We start from the raw sequence: 14026 nt of genomic DNA, 5'->3' as shown, positions 1-14026 counted from the left end.
ATATCCTTCTCGTATACTCTACACACACATGTCGCTCCCCATGATAGCCACGGCTCACAGACCGTGGCCGCCGGTCGCGTCGGTCCAAGACAAGGATTGGATTCGATCAGTCCTTGAGCTCCTCTGGGTCACCGATGCCGTTGGCACTGCGCTTGTCAGTTATAAACGTCCAACTCAACTCACTTGATGGCAAAGATACCCTCTGCCTCGGGAAGACATGGGCTGTCGACAATCTTGCACACTCGCGACGCACCGCGTCCCTTGCGCAGCGAAAGACGCGTCGTCGACGCGTGCGCCCTGCACGATCAGTTCCATTCTGCCAACGAAATCTTGCAACTAACATGATGTTACCACCACTGCGAGGGAGAGTCAGCACATTTCTTTGTGGGATATTTCTTCAGTGGTGACTCACATTGGCTTCTTGGCATCTGCCTGGGCAAACTGACCGCCGTCCACCTGTGCCACGACCTGGTTGGTGACGACAACTGCCACGCCAAACTGCCTTGTCAGTCTTTTTGAAATGTCGCACCGTTTTACATACCTCGTCGGCGAGACGCATCAGCGTGCGGAGGAACTTTGCGAGGTGCATCTGACGGGACGAGAGTTCACCGCGGCCGGAAAAGTCTGTGCGATACAGGGACGTCACAGAGTCGACAATGAGGAGGGAGAATCTAGAGTTGGGTGAGTGAGCGAACGCGACACGGGAGTGACAGGGGAGTATGTGCTTGGGTTACGCACCTTGACTCGGCCATCATGGCACTGGCCTGGACCAGAAGCTGCATCTGGTGGTCCACATTGTAGGCGCGGGCGTAGGCAATGTTGTCGAGCACTTCCTCGCCGTTCAGGCCGTAACGCTCGGCGACGGCGAGCATGCGCACAGGGCGGAATGTGCCCTCTGTGTCAATGTAGAGACACTTGCCCTCACCACCGCCCATGGACACGGGGAGCTGGGTAGAGTCAGCGGTCAGCTCGGGGTTCGTCACATACCTGGCAGGTGACAGCGAGCGTGTGACAGATCTGCGATTTACCGGTTCGGAACTCGCCTGTGATACAAGTCAGTCGCTAGGTGAGAGATTGCTGAAAGCCCTACCGAACAGCTCTGTGATGGCTCCAGTTTCAATACCGCCTGTTGTTGTCAGCCCCCTACCGTCTCCAGTTACAAGTGCTACACCTACCTCCGAGAATGGTGTCGAGACCGACCGAGCCCGTGGTGATGTGGACGAGCTCGGACCGACGAGCGTGAATCTCCGTCGCCGTCGTGAATCCCATGGGCACGAGCTTGCATGCTGAAACCAATGAGCCCTCCTGTCCATCCACAATCTGATTGTGACGTTTCCGCACATACCCTCGGAAAGGATCTTGTCTGCCTTGGCCTCGGAGATTCCCTTGATCACGCACAGCTGCTTCTTTGGGGTGAACGCAACAGCCTCGACCGTGTGCAGACCTGCCTCGGCGAGCTTCTGGCAGTCCTGTGCTGAGATGCCATACTCCTGCACGGTGTGTCAGCCGGTGGTGGGGAGGGAAGGGGGGAGGGAGGGAGGGAAGGAAGGAGGGAAGAAGGACGTACCGTGAGTTTTGCCACCACCATGGGAGCGAGGAGCATGTCCTCTTCTCCCTCGTCGCCCTGGAAGGGGTCGTTCTCTGGGTTGTCCATTGTGTGTGTGATAGTGTGTGTTGGGGGTGGAGGGAAATGTTGTGGTAGATGGAGCGATGAGAATGGGAGAAAAGACGCACGGGGGGGTGTTGTTGTTTTCGGAAGGGCAGGCGCGTCCTTTGGCCTCTGGCCGTGTGGGCGCGCGCGCGCACGCGTCATGAGAGCGAAAGCTGACTGGACTTTTGTGGAGGCTGGGCCTATTTTGGTTCCGCGGGAGATTAGTGTTCGTGCCCCCCCGGGAGTTACCCACGACACACACAGGAAATGTTCCCAATTGGTATATGCAGTAGCGAGACGAGAGTGCCAGGCACACCCATTACACTTGCCTGGAGAGTGACACTCTGCACACCACCACCGCTCCCACACTTCCGCAAGCAGACAGCAGACAGACAGCACAACAGCCGTACAGCCAGCGTCCCCCCCGTCTACGGCGTCTACCAGCTACCCAGGCTCCATCCATCGCCATCCACCCGTGCAGCCAACACATACACACACACACGCACACCACACTGTAACACACGGCCCCCCCCCCCCCCCCCCCCTTCGTGCACACTCCCTTGTCACTCTCCCCCGCCCCTCTCATCTCTCAACAACCACCCACGCTGCACAGTCACACAGTCCCCTCTCACAGTCCCTCTCCACAACCCTTCCTCGCTTCTGTGTCACTACTGTGCGAACACACCTTTACAGCCATCGCACATTCAACCAACCCACACCCTGCCCCATACCCCCCACCCACAGTACTCTCGGCAAAGCCCCTTCTGCGCCTCCATCCATTTCAGTCTCCACTTTAGCTCCCCCCCTTCCTCTCCCTCATCCCTCCGCGCGGCGCACAGGCGCATTGCTGGACATCCGATCCATCCGATCTCTCCGCACACCCACCGCGACCGGCCCTCAGGCCTTGGCGCCTCGTAGCTTCCCCCCCAACCCCTCCATCATCGGTCCCCGTCGCTCCAAAGGAGCCTCTTTAGGTGAGTCACATCAACCAGTCGCTCTCAGCTTCGTCCATCATTCAACACGCGCACACGCTCACACTCCTCCCCATCTCTCTTCTATCACCTCTCTCTCTCTCTCTCTCTCGCCATCGCCAACATCCAGCTTGCCGGACCACCCCCTCCGAACCTTGAACATTTCCCTGGCCGCGCCCACCCACCACCAAAATGCGGCCCAAAGTCCTCGAAATCGCGTGAGTACTGGGGGCCTTCCCTCCACCATCAGCACCACCTTGCCCCCCATCTGCCAGCTGTCGCTCAGCGAAACACATCCGTCTGGATACCATTTGCTTACCCATACCTCCAATAGCTGGCACGAGACGCAGGCCATTTACTCTTGCGACTTTCAGCCACTGCCTACATCCCAACTGAAACGCCTCCTCCCCACTTCCGATGACGATGACAAGACCGACAAGGCGTCGGCCAGTGCTGTTGGACGGCAATACCGTCTGGCCACCTGCGGCGGTGACTTCAAGGTCCGCGTGAGTAACATGCCTGCGCAACCGCACCGATACGGAGATACTGACGTCGTACTAGCTGTGGATGGTTCACCCCAATATCCCGACCGTCTCCTCGTCGGCTCATGCCGCTCTCACAGGCCAGGAGATTGCCCCTCACCCCCCTCGCGTCGAGTACCTCGCGACCCTCGTAAAACATACCGCGGCCGTCAACGTTGTCCGCTTCTCGCCAAACGGCCAAACTCTGGCGTCGGCTAGTGACGGTGAGTACCCTGCCCAGGGGATGTCCAAGAACTGACAAGCCAGACGGTAACGTCATCCTTTGGGTTCCGTCAGACCGCCCCATTGCTACCTTTGGAGAGCCCACCGAGGACCTCCCCGACAAGGAGCACTGGCGTCCTCAGAAGATGCTCCAGTATGTACCAGAGCAGCTGACTAGGTTACTCACACTTGTCACAGAGTCACGAACAAGCATGTCTACGACCTTGCGTGGTCACCCGACGGCGAGTTCTTTATTGCCGGTTCCACGGACAACACGGCTACTATCTGGAAGGCGTCTACTGGTATGTTATCCCCCGTATCGTCAAACCCACTGCTAAACCGATATAGGTGAATGTGTCTTTGCCCTTCGTGAACACACGCACAACGTCCAGGGAGTCGCCTGGGACCCGCTCAACGAGTACATTGCTACTCAGAGCAGTGATCGGTGAGTTGTCGGCCACATGATCGGTACTAACTCTCAGTGCTGTTCATGTCAACACCTTTGCGTTCCGTAACGGTGTCCCAGAAGTCCACCCCGTCACGCGTGCAAGTCGCATGGAGATCCGCCACTCTCGCACACCTTCGTTCCCCTCTGCGTCCATCGGTCGGCCACCATTCGTCCGCCGAGGCTCTACGGCGTCGGAAACTGGATCAGTTATCACCACTGCGTCTGAGATGACAGAGCACCCTGCCCTCCTTTCGGCCGCTGCTCTTTCCACTCAGCCACCCCCAACACCTAACAGCATTTCTGTGCCGTCGACACCGAACATGAGCACAATGAACCCACCACCACCTGGCTCGGCGCACAAGCCAAGCTCACGCCGTTCGTCATTCTCCTCGCAACACGGAGCTGCTTCCCCTGCATTGAGTGTCGCCCCTGGGCGTGGACGTTCGCCTTCCCCCATTCCTCCCCTGCCAGCTATGCGTGCACCCGCACCAACAACTGCCATCATGCAGCGCCTCTATGCCGAGGAGAGCGCAACACGCTTCTTCCGCCGCTTGAACTTTTCCCCCGATGGAAGCCTTCTTCTCACACCCGCTGGGCAGATTGAGGACCAGGTCTTCAAGGGCTCCCCCTTGATGTCTTCGCGCAGTCTCTCGACTGATGGCGCGGACCGTTGTGGCCCTGGGACCAACGGTGGTACCTCTACAAACCCATCGACGGCGGCGGCGGCGGCGGCGCCCCCAACCACGCGTCAACGGGCTGCCAACGTTGATGCCGGCAAACCCACAGTCTACATCTACTCGCGTGCCAACCTGGCTCGCGCTCCAATCGCCAACCTGCCTGGCCACAAAACCCCAAGTGTTGCCATCAGGTTCTCGCCCATATTTTACGACCTCCGCACCGGTTCGAGCTCGCAGGTCCAGGCCGAGCCTAAACAGATTACTCTTGACGCCTCGGACCCGACCCCAGTCCACGTCTCGCTGTCAATGCCCCCACCACCTCCACCCCAGAAGGAGGGGTCAGAAAAGGACAAGGACAAGGAGAAGCCTCTCGGAAGCGTGTTTGCCCTTCCTTATCGTCTACTGTACGCTGTCGCTTGCCAGGACGCGGTCTTGCTGTACGACACGCAGCAGGCTGGACCCGTCGCCATCTTCCGCGGTCTCCACTACGCCGGCTTCACCGACATTGCCTGGTCACCCGATGGACAGGCCATGATGCTTTCAAGTGCCGACGGCTACTGCTCGATCGTCGTGTTCGACCTCGGAGAGCTCGGCACCGTGCACCCGACTCAGCAACACCATCGTCAGCTGGCTGCCATTGCCCACTCGCACGGCGGCAGCTCGGCTACCGCCACCCCCATGCCCCACTCGCCCTCAGTGTCGACCATGCGCGCGAGCCCTGCGCCTCCACGTAGCGAGCGCGAAGAGTCCGTGGCGTCTAGCGCGGCGCAAGCCCCGCTCGCTCGCTCATTATTCCCTGGGACCGGCCGTCCATCCAGCTCGTCGGTCAGCTCGGTCGACCAGCCCCTGCCAACGCCCAGTGACGAGACCGAGTCGTTTGTTGGCGGTGGATTGCGCCGCCCCTCTGGCGAGTCGGACTCGACGGTGGGCCTCGGCCTCAGTGACGACACGGGCAAGCGCGAGCGTCCCGACGAGGGAGCTGCGCCCAAGAAGAAGCGCCGTGTTGTGCTTACCCACCTCGGAGACGATTGATATGAGTGCGAGTATATACATTATATACCGAGGAGACAGACGATTGAGTGTGTGTTTGTGTGTGTAGATGACGTCCACCATTCACCAGCATGTAGGGAGCCCACCCACTTTATCGCGCGCGCGCGCGCATGGCACATTCGTAGCAGTATTCACTTGTGACCTATGCACTTCGTTCATAACATGTATCAAAAACGGAGCACTGCTGGGTGGAGCCACCTGCCTGGAATTTGATCCCGTCCTTCCTACGTGACTGACTTTGGCGGCTCCCACCCACTTGTCGATTCCCAGTTGTCAACATGTCTGCCATCCGCGACGAAAACGCACCGCTGCGCGTCCGCGGCCAGCTAAAGCCCAAGACATCCACTCTGGGCGCTGGCCTCCGCAAGCCCGGGGCCACCACCGCGCGCACCCCTCTCGGCAAGACCCCCACCAGCTCCAGCAGCACGAAACGCCCTCTGGGCAACAGCGGCAGCGAGAACCAGCCACCGAGCACCCGGCCCAAACCCAAGACACCCGGCGACAAGCTCAAGACCCCCGCGACCTCGGACACGGGCAAGAGCAGCGACAAGACCGCCAGCGCCAGTGGCGGCGACAAGTTCAAGACCCCGCGCCGCGCCCTGTCGGCTGTGACGCCTGCGCCGGCGTTCTCGGCGTCGCAGTTCGTGACGCCCGCGCCGCGCCAGCCCCAGTCCCAGCACCGCAGCACCGACACGGGGGACATGTTCAAGACCCCGCGTCCGCGCGCCCCTCCGCTCGGCACCAAGTCGTCCGCCCAGACGCGTACGCAGACACGCACGCCGGGGACCGGCAGCACGGGCATGAGCACGGGCTCGAGCTCGAGCTCGCGGACGGCCCGTGGCCCGCCCCCGCCGCGCGGCGCTGTGCGCCGTCCCACGCCCAAGCGCGCCATCAGCGTGCGTGCCGACGAGAGCATCGAGTATGCCGCTCCCACAGCCCTCGGTACGTCCTCGTTCTCTTGCTCCTTTACCGTGCCGTGCATCCTGCATCCTGTCATAGCAAAACAAGCCTCTAAACGTGACGCTGACATGATCGCCTTTCCTCAGACCGCGCTTACGAAATGTCCATGCAGCCCAGCCGCAAGGCCGCGGCGCTCGAGGCGGCCATGTTTGCGCACGACGCCGATCTCCCCGTCCCGACACTCGACGAGGACGAGTTTGCGCTCGACCTCCCGCCCATGACCGACCTGGGCGACGACTTTACCTTTGACCTGTGAGGCTCGGCCCAGCCCACCCCACCCCACCAACCTTTCCTCGCCTCGAGCTCGGGGACCCATGTACCCTGTTGTGCAACTCCAACGTCTTTACGCCAACCCAACCAAGCACCAATATTGTATACTCTCTCTACTCCTCTGTCTGCCATGTCATTCTCTCATGTCCCCCAAACAATGCCCGCAAAACTGTTCCCCCCGTCTGCAACTGACGTTCCATTTGTTTACTGCACAGCGGCCATGCCGCGCTAGATGCATACACTACTCTACCTCAATCCTGCTCCATTGCCTCGTCGTTGGCGTCCTCGCCGTTCGCTGCCTCGCCCTCACCCTCGCCCTCGCCCTTGTCTGCCCGCTCCTCCTCCTCGTCGTCGCTGTCGCTGTCGTCCGAGTCCGAGTCGGGCATGTCGTACGAGAGACCGCCACCCGCAGCCGCTTCCCCACCCGCGCGCTGGGCCGCCCACTGCTGGGCCGCCTGGAAGAACTTGAATGTGGTGGGGTTGGCCTCGCGCTCGTCGTCTGGGAACGTGAGGTCCCAGTACTCTTCGAGCTCGTCGGACCCGTCCTCTGCCTTGCGCCACTTTTTCCTCGTCTGGGGCTTGAGCTCTGCGACAGTGGCGCGGTCGGCGTCGTCGCCGTGCTCGTCCTCGAACGCCTCCCAGGCCTCGAGCAGTGCTGCGCGGTCCTCCTTTTCGCCGCGGGCGCGGAGGTCCTTGTATCCGCGCTCAAAGATGGCGCGCGCACGTTCGGGGTCGCCCGCCTCGCCCTCGATCTCGTTGCCGTCCTCGTCCTCGCCGCCGCCGAGAACCGACGCTTCCAAGAGCGCGTACGAGATGAACACCTGGAAGGAGGGTGGGTTAGCAAACACGTATGCGTACTGGTTCAACAGACTTACCTTGTAGTGTCCTGTCCGCTCCAGGAGACGCTCGTACAGGTGACGTGCGCGCTCGCGCTCTCCCTCGCCGGCCTCAAAGTCGATGTACGCCTTCCAGACAATTTCGGGCATGTCGAGCTCCTGCTGCACGGCAAGCTCAAAGATGGCGCGCACACGCTCAAAGTCTTCCACGGCACTCTCGACCTGGGTCCACTGGATCCACGCCGAGGACAAGGACGGGTCGTAGGTGAGGAACTTTTCGTACAAGGTGCGCACGCGGTCAAACTCGCGCAGACGCATCTCGAGCTCAATGTAGCCCGTAAACAGCTTGGGCTTGGGGCACATGCCGATACTTGCTCCCAGGACTTTACGGGCGGCGTTGACGTCGAGCCGGCGAATCTCGAAATACGCATAGGCGATCCACAGCTTGGCAAACGTAAAGAGCTTGTGTGGGACGAGCTTGATGGCGGCCTTGTAGACGTCGCGCGCACGGTCATAGTCTTGCGAGTCAATCTCCTCAAAGGCCGCGTACTGCAGCCAGAGGTAGATGTATCGCCTCCAGAAACGCTTCTCGGTCGAAGGGGGTACGTTGGCGACTGCGCGCTCATATGTCTCGCGCACGCGCGTCGGGTCGGCGTCCTCGCCATCCTCCCTTTCTGCGCGGAAGGCATCCTCCTCGAGACGGGCGAGCGAAAACCAGGCGTCATAGTTGGTTCCATCGTACGCCAGCTCTTCCTCGTACTGGATACGTCGCTTGCCGAGGACGGTCAGCTCGACGCCGGCACGGTCGCCGTGCTGCTTTTCAAACTTTGTGTATGCCGCATACAGGTTGGCCGACTTGGAGCGGGGCAGGCGCGCAAGGGCAAACTTGTAGATGACGCGGGCGCGGTCAAACTCCTTGAGACGCGTCTCCATGCGCGCAAACGCGCCAAACACCTGTTGGGCCTTTTCAATCTGCTCCTCCTCGTCGCCAAAGAACTCGAGCGCAGTCTGGAACACTTCGCGCGCCTTGTCGGGCTTGCCGCGCTCCTCCTCAAACTTGGACCACTGGACCCAGTTTTTGGGGATTGGCCGCACACCAATCCACCGCTCGTAAATGTCGCTTGCCCTGTCGAGCTCGTTGTAGCGTTCCTCGAGCTTGATGTACGACTGCCACGCCTTGTCATCGGGCTCCCACTGCATCCACCTCTCAAAGATCTGCCGTGCGCCGGGGACGTTGAGCAGCAGCTCCTCCAGGTAGACGTATTTGTACCAGATGGTGTCGACGCGGGGGAGCAGTGTCACAGCACGGTCAAACAGGTTGCGCGAGTGGTTGATGTTGCGCGCCTTGAGCTCCATGTCGGTGTACTTGATCCACAGCTGCAGCGACCGCGGGTCCACATCGAGGGCACGCTCAAACACCGAGCGCGAACGCTCAAACTCGTTCTGGCTAGCCTCCCATTGTGCGTACTTGATCCAAGCTGGCGAATGTTAGTTGGCCTCATGAATGCTTGGGACAACTTACCACCGATGCTGTCGCGCGAGTAGCGGATACGCCCCTCAAACTCGGTACGCTTGCGGCCCTGGTACTCGTGCAGCTCCTCGAGATCCTGGATACGCTGCTTGGGCGCCTCGATGGCGACTTCTTGACGGTCATGGGCTTCACGCAGGATCTGCTCGGCTGTGATCTGTACGGAAGATGTTAGCTGGGCACTGCAAAACAGCATAATGTGGTATCAGCTTACCTGCACGTTGGCCGCGGCGCGGTTCTTGACGCGCGGAGCGCGGTCGCGGGCGTCTCTGCCCGACATGTTGCGCGAAGATGGCCGGGGGTGGTGGTGGTGGTGGTGGTTGCGGTTGGATGTGGCTCGTTCAGACTCTGTCAACAGTTCCTAACTTCAGGTGGCAAGCGAGAGCGACTGATCGAGATGGCGGCGTTTGCGGAGCTAATTGGCGTGTGGCACAGACCCTTTAGGGCTATAGGACGCTGTCTATTAACCCTTGTCCTAATCAACCCCCACCCCATATGCATAGCTCTACAGCGACAGGTCAGTGGAATGCAGCAAGCAACGTGACGTCCCGATGTATGGTGATATGCATGGCACATGCAATAATACAACAAGAAGACCCCAGCCGCCAGCCTGAGGCCCTGCCACTCTCGGTGGTGGTCTCTACTCTTACGTCCCTCTAATCGATGCCGCTCGGGTCGACACGGCAGCCATTGACGTTTGTGGTCGTCGTCGCAAGTGGGTAAAAAACGGGCAAGGAAATGGGAGCAGCGACCGCTTAGTCGAGGTTCATGCCCATCGACGCACCCTCGGCGGGGATGAGGCGCGACTCGCGCTTCTTCTTGCCGGCCGAGGCAATCTGCTGCTCGGCCATGACCTTGCGCTTGGCGGCGCGGACCATGATCTTCTCGCGGGCGGCAGTCTTCTCGGTGAGGCCAGGAGCAGAGACCTTGCGGGGCTGGACGAGCTCGATGTGCTTCTCGACGTCGACGGCGGCGGCACGGAGGTTGCGCATGGGGTTGCCCGACATGCGGTTCTTCCAGAACGCCTTCTCGCGCTTGGCGCGGATCTCCGACACACGCTCCATCGCCTTGAGGGTGGTGGCGACAAGCTCGCGGTCGTAGCGGACGGGGACGTTGCGGCGCTTCTCAAACTCAAAGGTCGAGTCCTGGGTCGTGTGAGCGAGCGTCATAACAAACTGGGCGAGTTGCTGCAGCCCGTGGGTCCACAACGGCAAACACGAGCTCACGGCCAGGCAAGCAGTGGCAGAGAGGTAACCGCCTGGCACACATCCCACACTGTTGATGCACTGGATGGTTGGTGTACTCACGATAACCATGTCCTTGCCGTTGGCACGACGGAAGGCCTTGGTCCAGCGGACCTTGCGGGGGTTACGCTTCATCTTGAAGTTCTTGTGGCACTTGGGCGAGCAGAAACGGAAGCACTTGGCGTCGTTACGGACGAACATGGTGCCGTGACCGGGGTACACGTTCACCGAGCAGCTACACAGTCAGCACACGATTCCAACACCAAAAGTTGCCGCCCGTCGACGTCTCGACGTCTCCCGATGTCTTTCGAGCTCTCGGGTACGCGCAAAGGCCGCTTGAAAGTCGATTTGAACGCACAAGTAACAGGGGACGATCCTCATGCTTATGTAATCGCGATGTCGTGTTGTTTAAGAAAGGTTTGCCGAAGCTGTTGGTGATGGAGAAGGGAGTGACAACGAGTAAGCAAGGTGGTACAGCACACAGAACTTCTCTGGCGGGGGGAAAAATATCCGTGCAGCATTATAGTTCCGTTTTCAGGCACGCACCAAATACCCAAACCTATTTCGTTTTCTAATCTGATCACGAACAGGTTTCTCTGGCCGAATTACATGCATTTGGTAGACTCTTCCACTTGGGTGGTGTTTATACATACAATCTGTTTCAGCGGCCTGGACAGATATCTGTACATGTATGAGACTGTTCTGACAAGTTCGGACTGTTTGCCAGCGCCAGAAGACGACGATCGTGGTGGCGGAGCAGGTGCTCACGCCGCAGCTGACTGTTGACATTACGCTGTTTGCAGCGTGTGGCCTTCTTGGGGAGGTGACGGAGATGCCACATGCTGTGCAGCGCGCTCAAAGGGCTCTTGCTCTTCGGCATCTTGCGATCTGTTGCCGGGTTCTTGTCGATGAATGCCGGGAAGGTGGCGGCAAAGTTGGGGGCGAACTCCTCCATGGCCTTGGTTTTGGCGCATTGGTTTTCACATGCTTTGCGATTTCGAGCAAGAACATGTGCTTGTTGTATTTTTTATTGCGCCCTTGACCTCGGCGACAATGTCGTGGCCGCACGTCTGGCAGCAGCCATCGAGCGGGGCATGTCGCTGGCGATACGAGATGGCCAGCCCTCGTTGGTTGGGAAGGCTATCATCAGCTTCCTCAGCCGCTCGTGGAGGGGGACACTGGGGTGCTGGTCCGTCCACAGCTGCTGGAGCAGCTTGACGTTTGCGTACGGCCGGGCAGAAGCGTCCAAGGAGGGCTCGTCGTCTTCCGAATCGGGATCACCTGACTGGGGGACGACAACAGCAAGGGGGTCTTGAGTCTGCGGGGCAGACACACCCTCGTCTGCGATGACGTCCTCGGAGTCATCGGCCTCTTGTGCCCTTTGGAAGGCTTTCGCGTACGACAGGTATTCCGTTGCCGAGATGATGCCAGTGTCGAACATCATCGTGCGCATCGTGTCCACGTTCTCGTACGGGAAGGTGGACACAAACTGTGGTACAGTCAGCAGACGCTCGGGAGTCAAGTAATGATGCTCACGTCCAAAGCGCTGAGGGCGCAATACTTGCTGTCTTCGCCCGACGGAAAGAGGAGAGCGGGGTGATCGATATCGGGGAAGTCGTCCAGGACATGCTTGTCGACGAGCTCTTTGTAACGCTCCTCGACTTGCTCGTACCTGGTCTCGACTTCTCGCAAAGCACATTGGTAGAGGTCGTCTACCCCGCAAGAACGGCCCGTACGGTTCTCGCACCACGCGATATTGCTGTCAAGGTAAAGCTAGCAATCTTGGGCGAGCTCGAGAACTGTAGCGTCAGTCAGTCATTCTTATGAAGAGGGTCTGTCGTGACCAGCGTGTGGCGAACCGGTGGCGTGTGTGGATGTGGCAGGAGATGGTTACTTACGTTGCTCGTCGGCGCAGACAATGTTGCGAACGAGGTCAGACACCGCCACGTAGTTGTCGTGAGCGGTATTGCCCCGAGTGACAATGAGCGTCGGGTGGACACGCAGCAGGTGTGACGAGAGGCGGATGAGGTTGTTGCGGATGGCGGTGGCCACCCATGGCGCCTTGTCCTCGCCGTCTGGGCCAAAACCGATGCTGCCGAGGACCAGGGGGTCGCCGTCCTTGTCGGCCTTGAACTCCACGTGGAAGTCTGTGCCAGCTTTAAGGACGTCGAGGAAGTCATCGGGGAGGGCGCCAGAGTGGTACGCCAACATGATGCAACTTGTGACGGGGTCCAACGCCGGGTTTGCGGTCTGGACTGGCGAAATTGGCACGTCCTCGCTGTTGGCCGTCTTGCCGTTTGCGACAGTGAAGTCGACAGACACCTGGAGTGCCACTCTGACGATCTCCAGATCCTCCCACACCTGCTCGCGCTGGGTGACGTTGCCCGTACCAGACCTCATCGTCGAGCTGACGCGCAAGAGGGTCTGGTACGCCATAGCCAGCCAGAAGACGAGCTGGAACCTCGACTTGGAGTCGGGCATCGGGAAGTGAGAGTCGAGGGCTCCATCGATCAGCAAGATCACGTTGGCATCGCACCAGGCCTTGGGACGGTGATCGTCGGTGAGGTGGGGAGTGACCTGCAACGATCAGCAATGAGGCGGTGGCAAAACGCGGGACAGGATCACTCACGGCGAGCTCTTCTCGCAGCCATCGCAGGACCTTCTTCGTGATTCCCTCTTCAAGGGCGTTGCCTGTCGACTGGCAAAAGTGCGCAGACAACGACGCCAGCAACTGCGCCAAGGACGACACGGCGGGCCGGCCGTCGGAACCGACAATGTTGCCGCGCGAGCCTGCCGCGACAAGCTCTAGCCACGCCATTAGCGGCTTCGGTCCAAGGCTCTCGGCGCCCAGCATGAAGACGTCGGCCGCGGTCTTGGGTTGTCCTGGGAAGTCGTCCAGGCCATCAGGGAGAGTGACAACGTGATTGAAGAACTCGTCGAAGGCCTGACGAGCCTGGCGGTAGTCAACTTTGGTGTTGTGGGCACCGCCAGTGGGGGAGGGGCTAGTGTTGAAGCCCGACAGCTTGATCCGGTCGTCGTTCGCTGCGTCCGCTGCTGCGTTGAGAGCGCCGAGATATTCGTTGTTGTTGCTCATAATGTGAGAGATAACACTTGGTGTGTTGAGTGAAAGAGAGTTGAGTAGAGCGACGTTGACGTGGAGGGGGGGGGGGGTTATAAACGTGACGGAGGGGAAGGAGGAAGGCCAGGAAGGTGCATGACGACGGGCGCAACAGAAGCTACTCGTGGGGCGCTGGTTGCATCGCAATCCCCAGATCGCCAGTGGCAGGCCAGTGGCCAGTGGGCAGCATGGGCAGTGCGCTCAGTGCTGCACTGTCCCCTGTAGGACATACTTCCACCTTTCCATTATCAGACAGTGACAATGGAAGCGGTGCATGAGTCCGTCCCGTCGAGGTCTTCCTAGTCAGCAGCGCTGTCACGCTAAATCTCGCGGTCGTCGACATCGACGTCATCGTTGCGCTCGCCGTCGTTATTACTTGAGCTGTCGCTGTTACTGACACAGTCATCCATCTCAGCCATGAAGAGAAGAACAACAACACGCCGCGAGTCCTCCATGGCAGCCAGGTTAGACGCGGAAAACGGCTTTGAGTATCTGGATACATCGAGGAACTGTAGAATGACTGAAAAGTG

The 14026-nt window shown here is 59.8% G+C and overlaps 6 protein-coding genes across 6 annotated transcripts; 2 read left to right on the top strand and 4 right to left on the bottom strand.

Moving 5' to 3' along the window:
- Positions 1–106: 106 nt before the first annotated feature.
- RAD51 (recombinase rad51) lies at positions 107–1654 on the bottom strand (the record flags this gene model as incomplete). The annotated part of the gene is made up of 11 exons (XM_028623885.1): positions 107–146; positions 184–297; positions 342–356; positions 413–498; positions 542–671; positions 739–947; positions 988–1043; positions 1091–1126; positions 1176–1286; positions 1346–1490; positions 1568–1654. 11 exons carry the CDS (start codon positions 1652–1654, stop codon positions 107–109), a joined length of 1029 nt encoding a protein of 342 aa, XP_028475859.1.
- A 1160-nt stretch (positions 1655–2814) lies between these two features.
- On the top strand, positions 2815–5522 carry EHS24_008573 (uncharacterized protein; the record flags this gene model as incomplete). Its single annotated transcript, XM_028623884.1, has 7 exons — positions 2815–2840; positions 2957–3128; positions 3184–3367; positions 3411–3519; positions 3564–3667; positions 3714–3810; positions 3848–5522. 7 exons carry the CDS (start codon positions 2815–2817, stop codon positions 5520–5522), a joined length of 2367 nt encoding a protein of 788 aa, XP_028475858.1.
- A 296-nt stretch (positions 5523–5818) lies between these two features.
- EHS24_008572 (uncharacterized protein) lies at positions 5819–6756 on the top strand (the record flags this gene model as incomplete). Its single annotated transcript, XM_028623883.1, has 2 exons — positions 5819–6482; positions 6587–6756. The coding sequence occupies 2 exons, from the start codon at positions 5819–5821 to the stop codon at positions 6754–6756; spliced, it is 834 nt and encodes a 277-aa protein (XP_028475857.1).
- A 265-nt stretch (positions 6757–7021) lies between these two features.
- CLF1 (NineTeen Complex (NTC) component) lies at positions 7022–9414 on the bottom strand (the record flags this gene model as incomplete). The annotated part of the gene is made up of 4 exons (XM_028623882.1): positions 7022–7591; positions 7646–9084; positions 9129–9291; positions 9349–9414. 4 exons carry the CDS (start codon positions 9412–9414, stop codon positions 7022–7024), a joined length of 2238 nt encoding a protein of 745 aa, XP_028475856.1.
- Positions 9415–9889: 475 nt separating this feature from the next.
- Positions 9890–10579, bottom strand: RLP24 (ATPase-activating ribosome biosynthesis protein; the record flags this gene model as incomplete). Its single annotated transcript, XM_028623881.1, has 2 exons — positions 9890–10279; positions 10442–10579. The coding sequence occupies 2 exons, from the start codon at positions 10577–10579 to the stop codon at positions 9890–9892; spliced, it is 528 nt and encodes a 175-aa protein (XP_028475855.1).
- Positions 10580–11405: 826 nt separating this feature from the next.
- Positions 11406–13472, bottom strand: EHS24_008569 (uncharacterized protein; the record flags this gene model as incomplete). Its single annotated transcript, XM_028623880.1, has 4 exons — positions 11406–11867; positions 11915–12060; positions 12277–12955; positions 13008–13472. 4 exons carry the CDS (start codon positions 13470–13472, stop codon positions 11406–11408), a joined length of 1752 nt encoding a protein of 583 aa, XP_028475854.1.
- Positions 13473–14026: the final 554 nt, after the last annotated feature.

Source organism: Apiotrichum porosum (genome assembly GCF_003942205.1).
Source record: "Apiotrichum porosum strain DSM 27194 chromosome Unknown scaffold_7, whole genome shotgun sequence".
In the NCBI taxonomy this organism is placed as follows: domain Eukaryota; kingdom Fungi; phylum Basidiomycota; class Tremellomycetes; order Trichosporonales; family Trichosporonaceae; genus Apiotrichum; species Apiotrichum porosum.
Note: the sequence above shows the minus strand (reverse complement) of the source record. Positions and strands in the feature narration are given on the sequence as shown.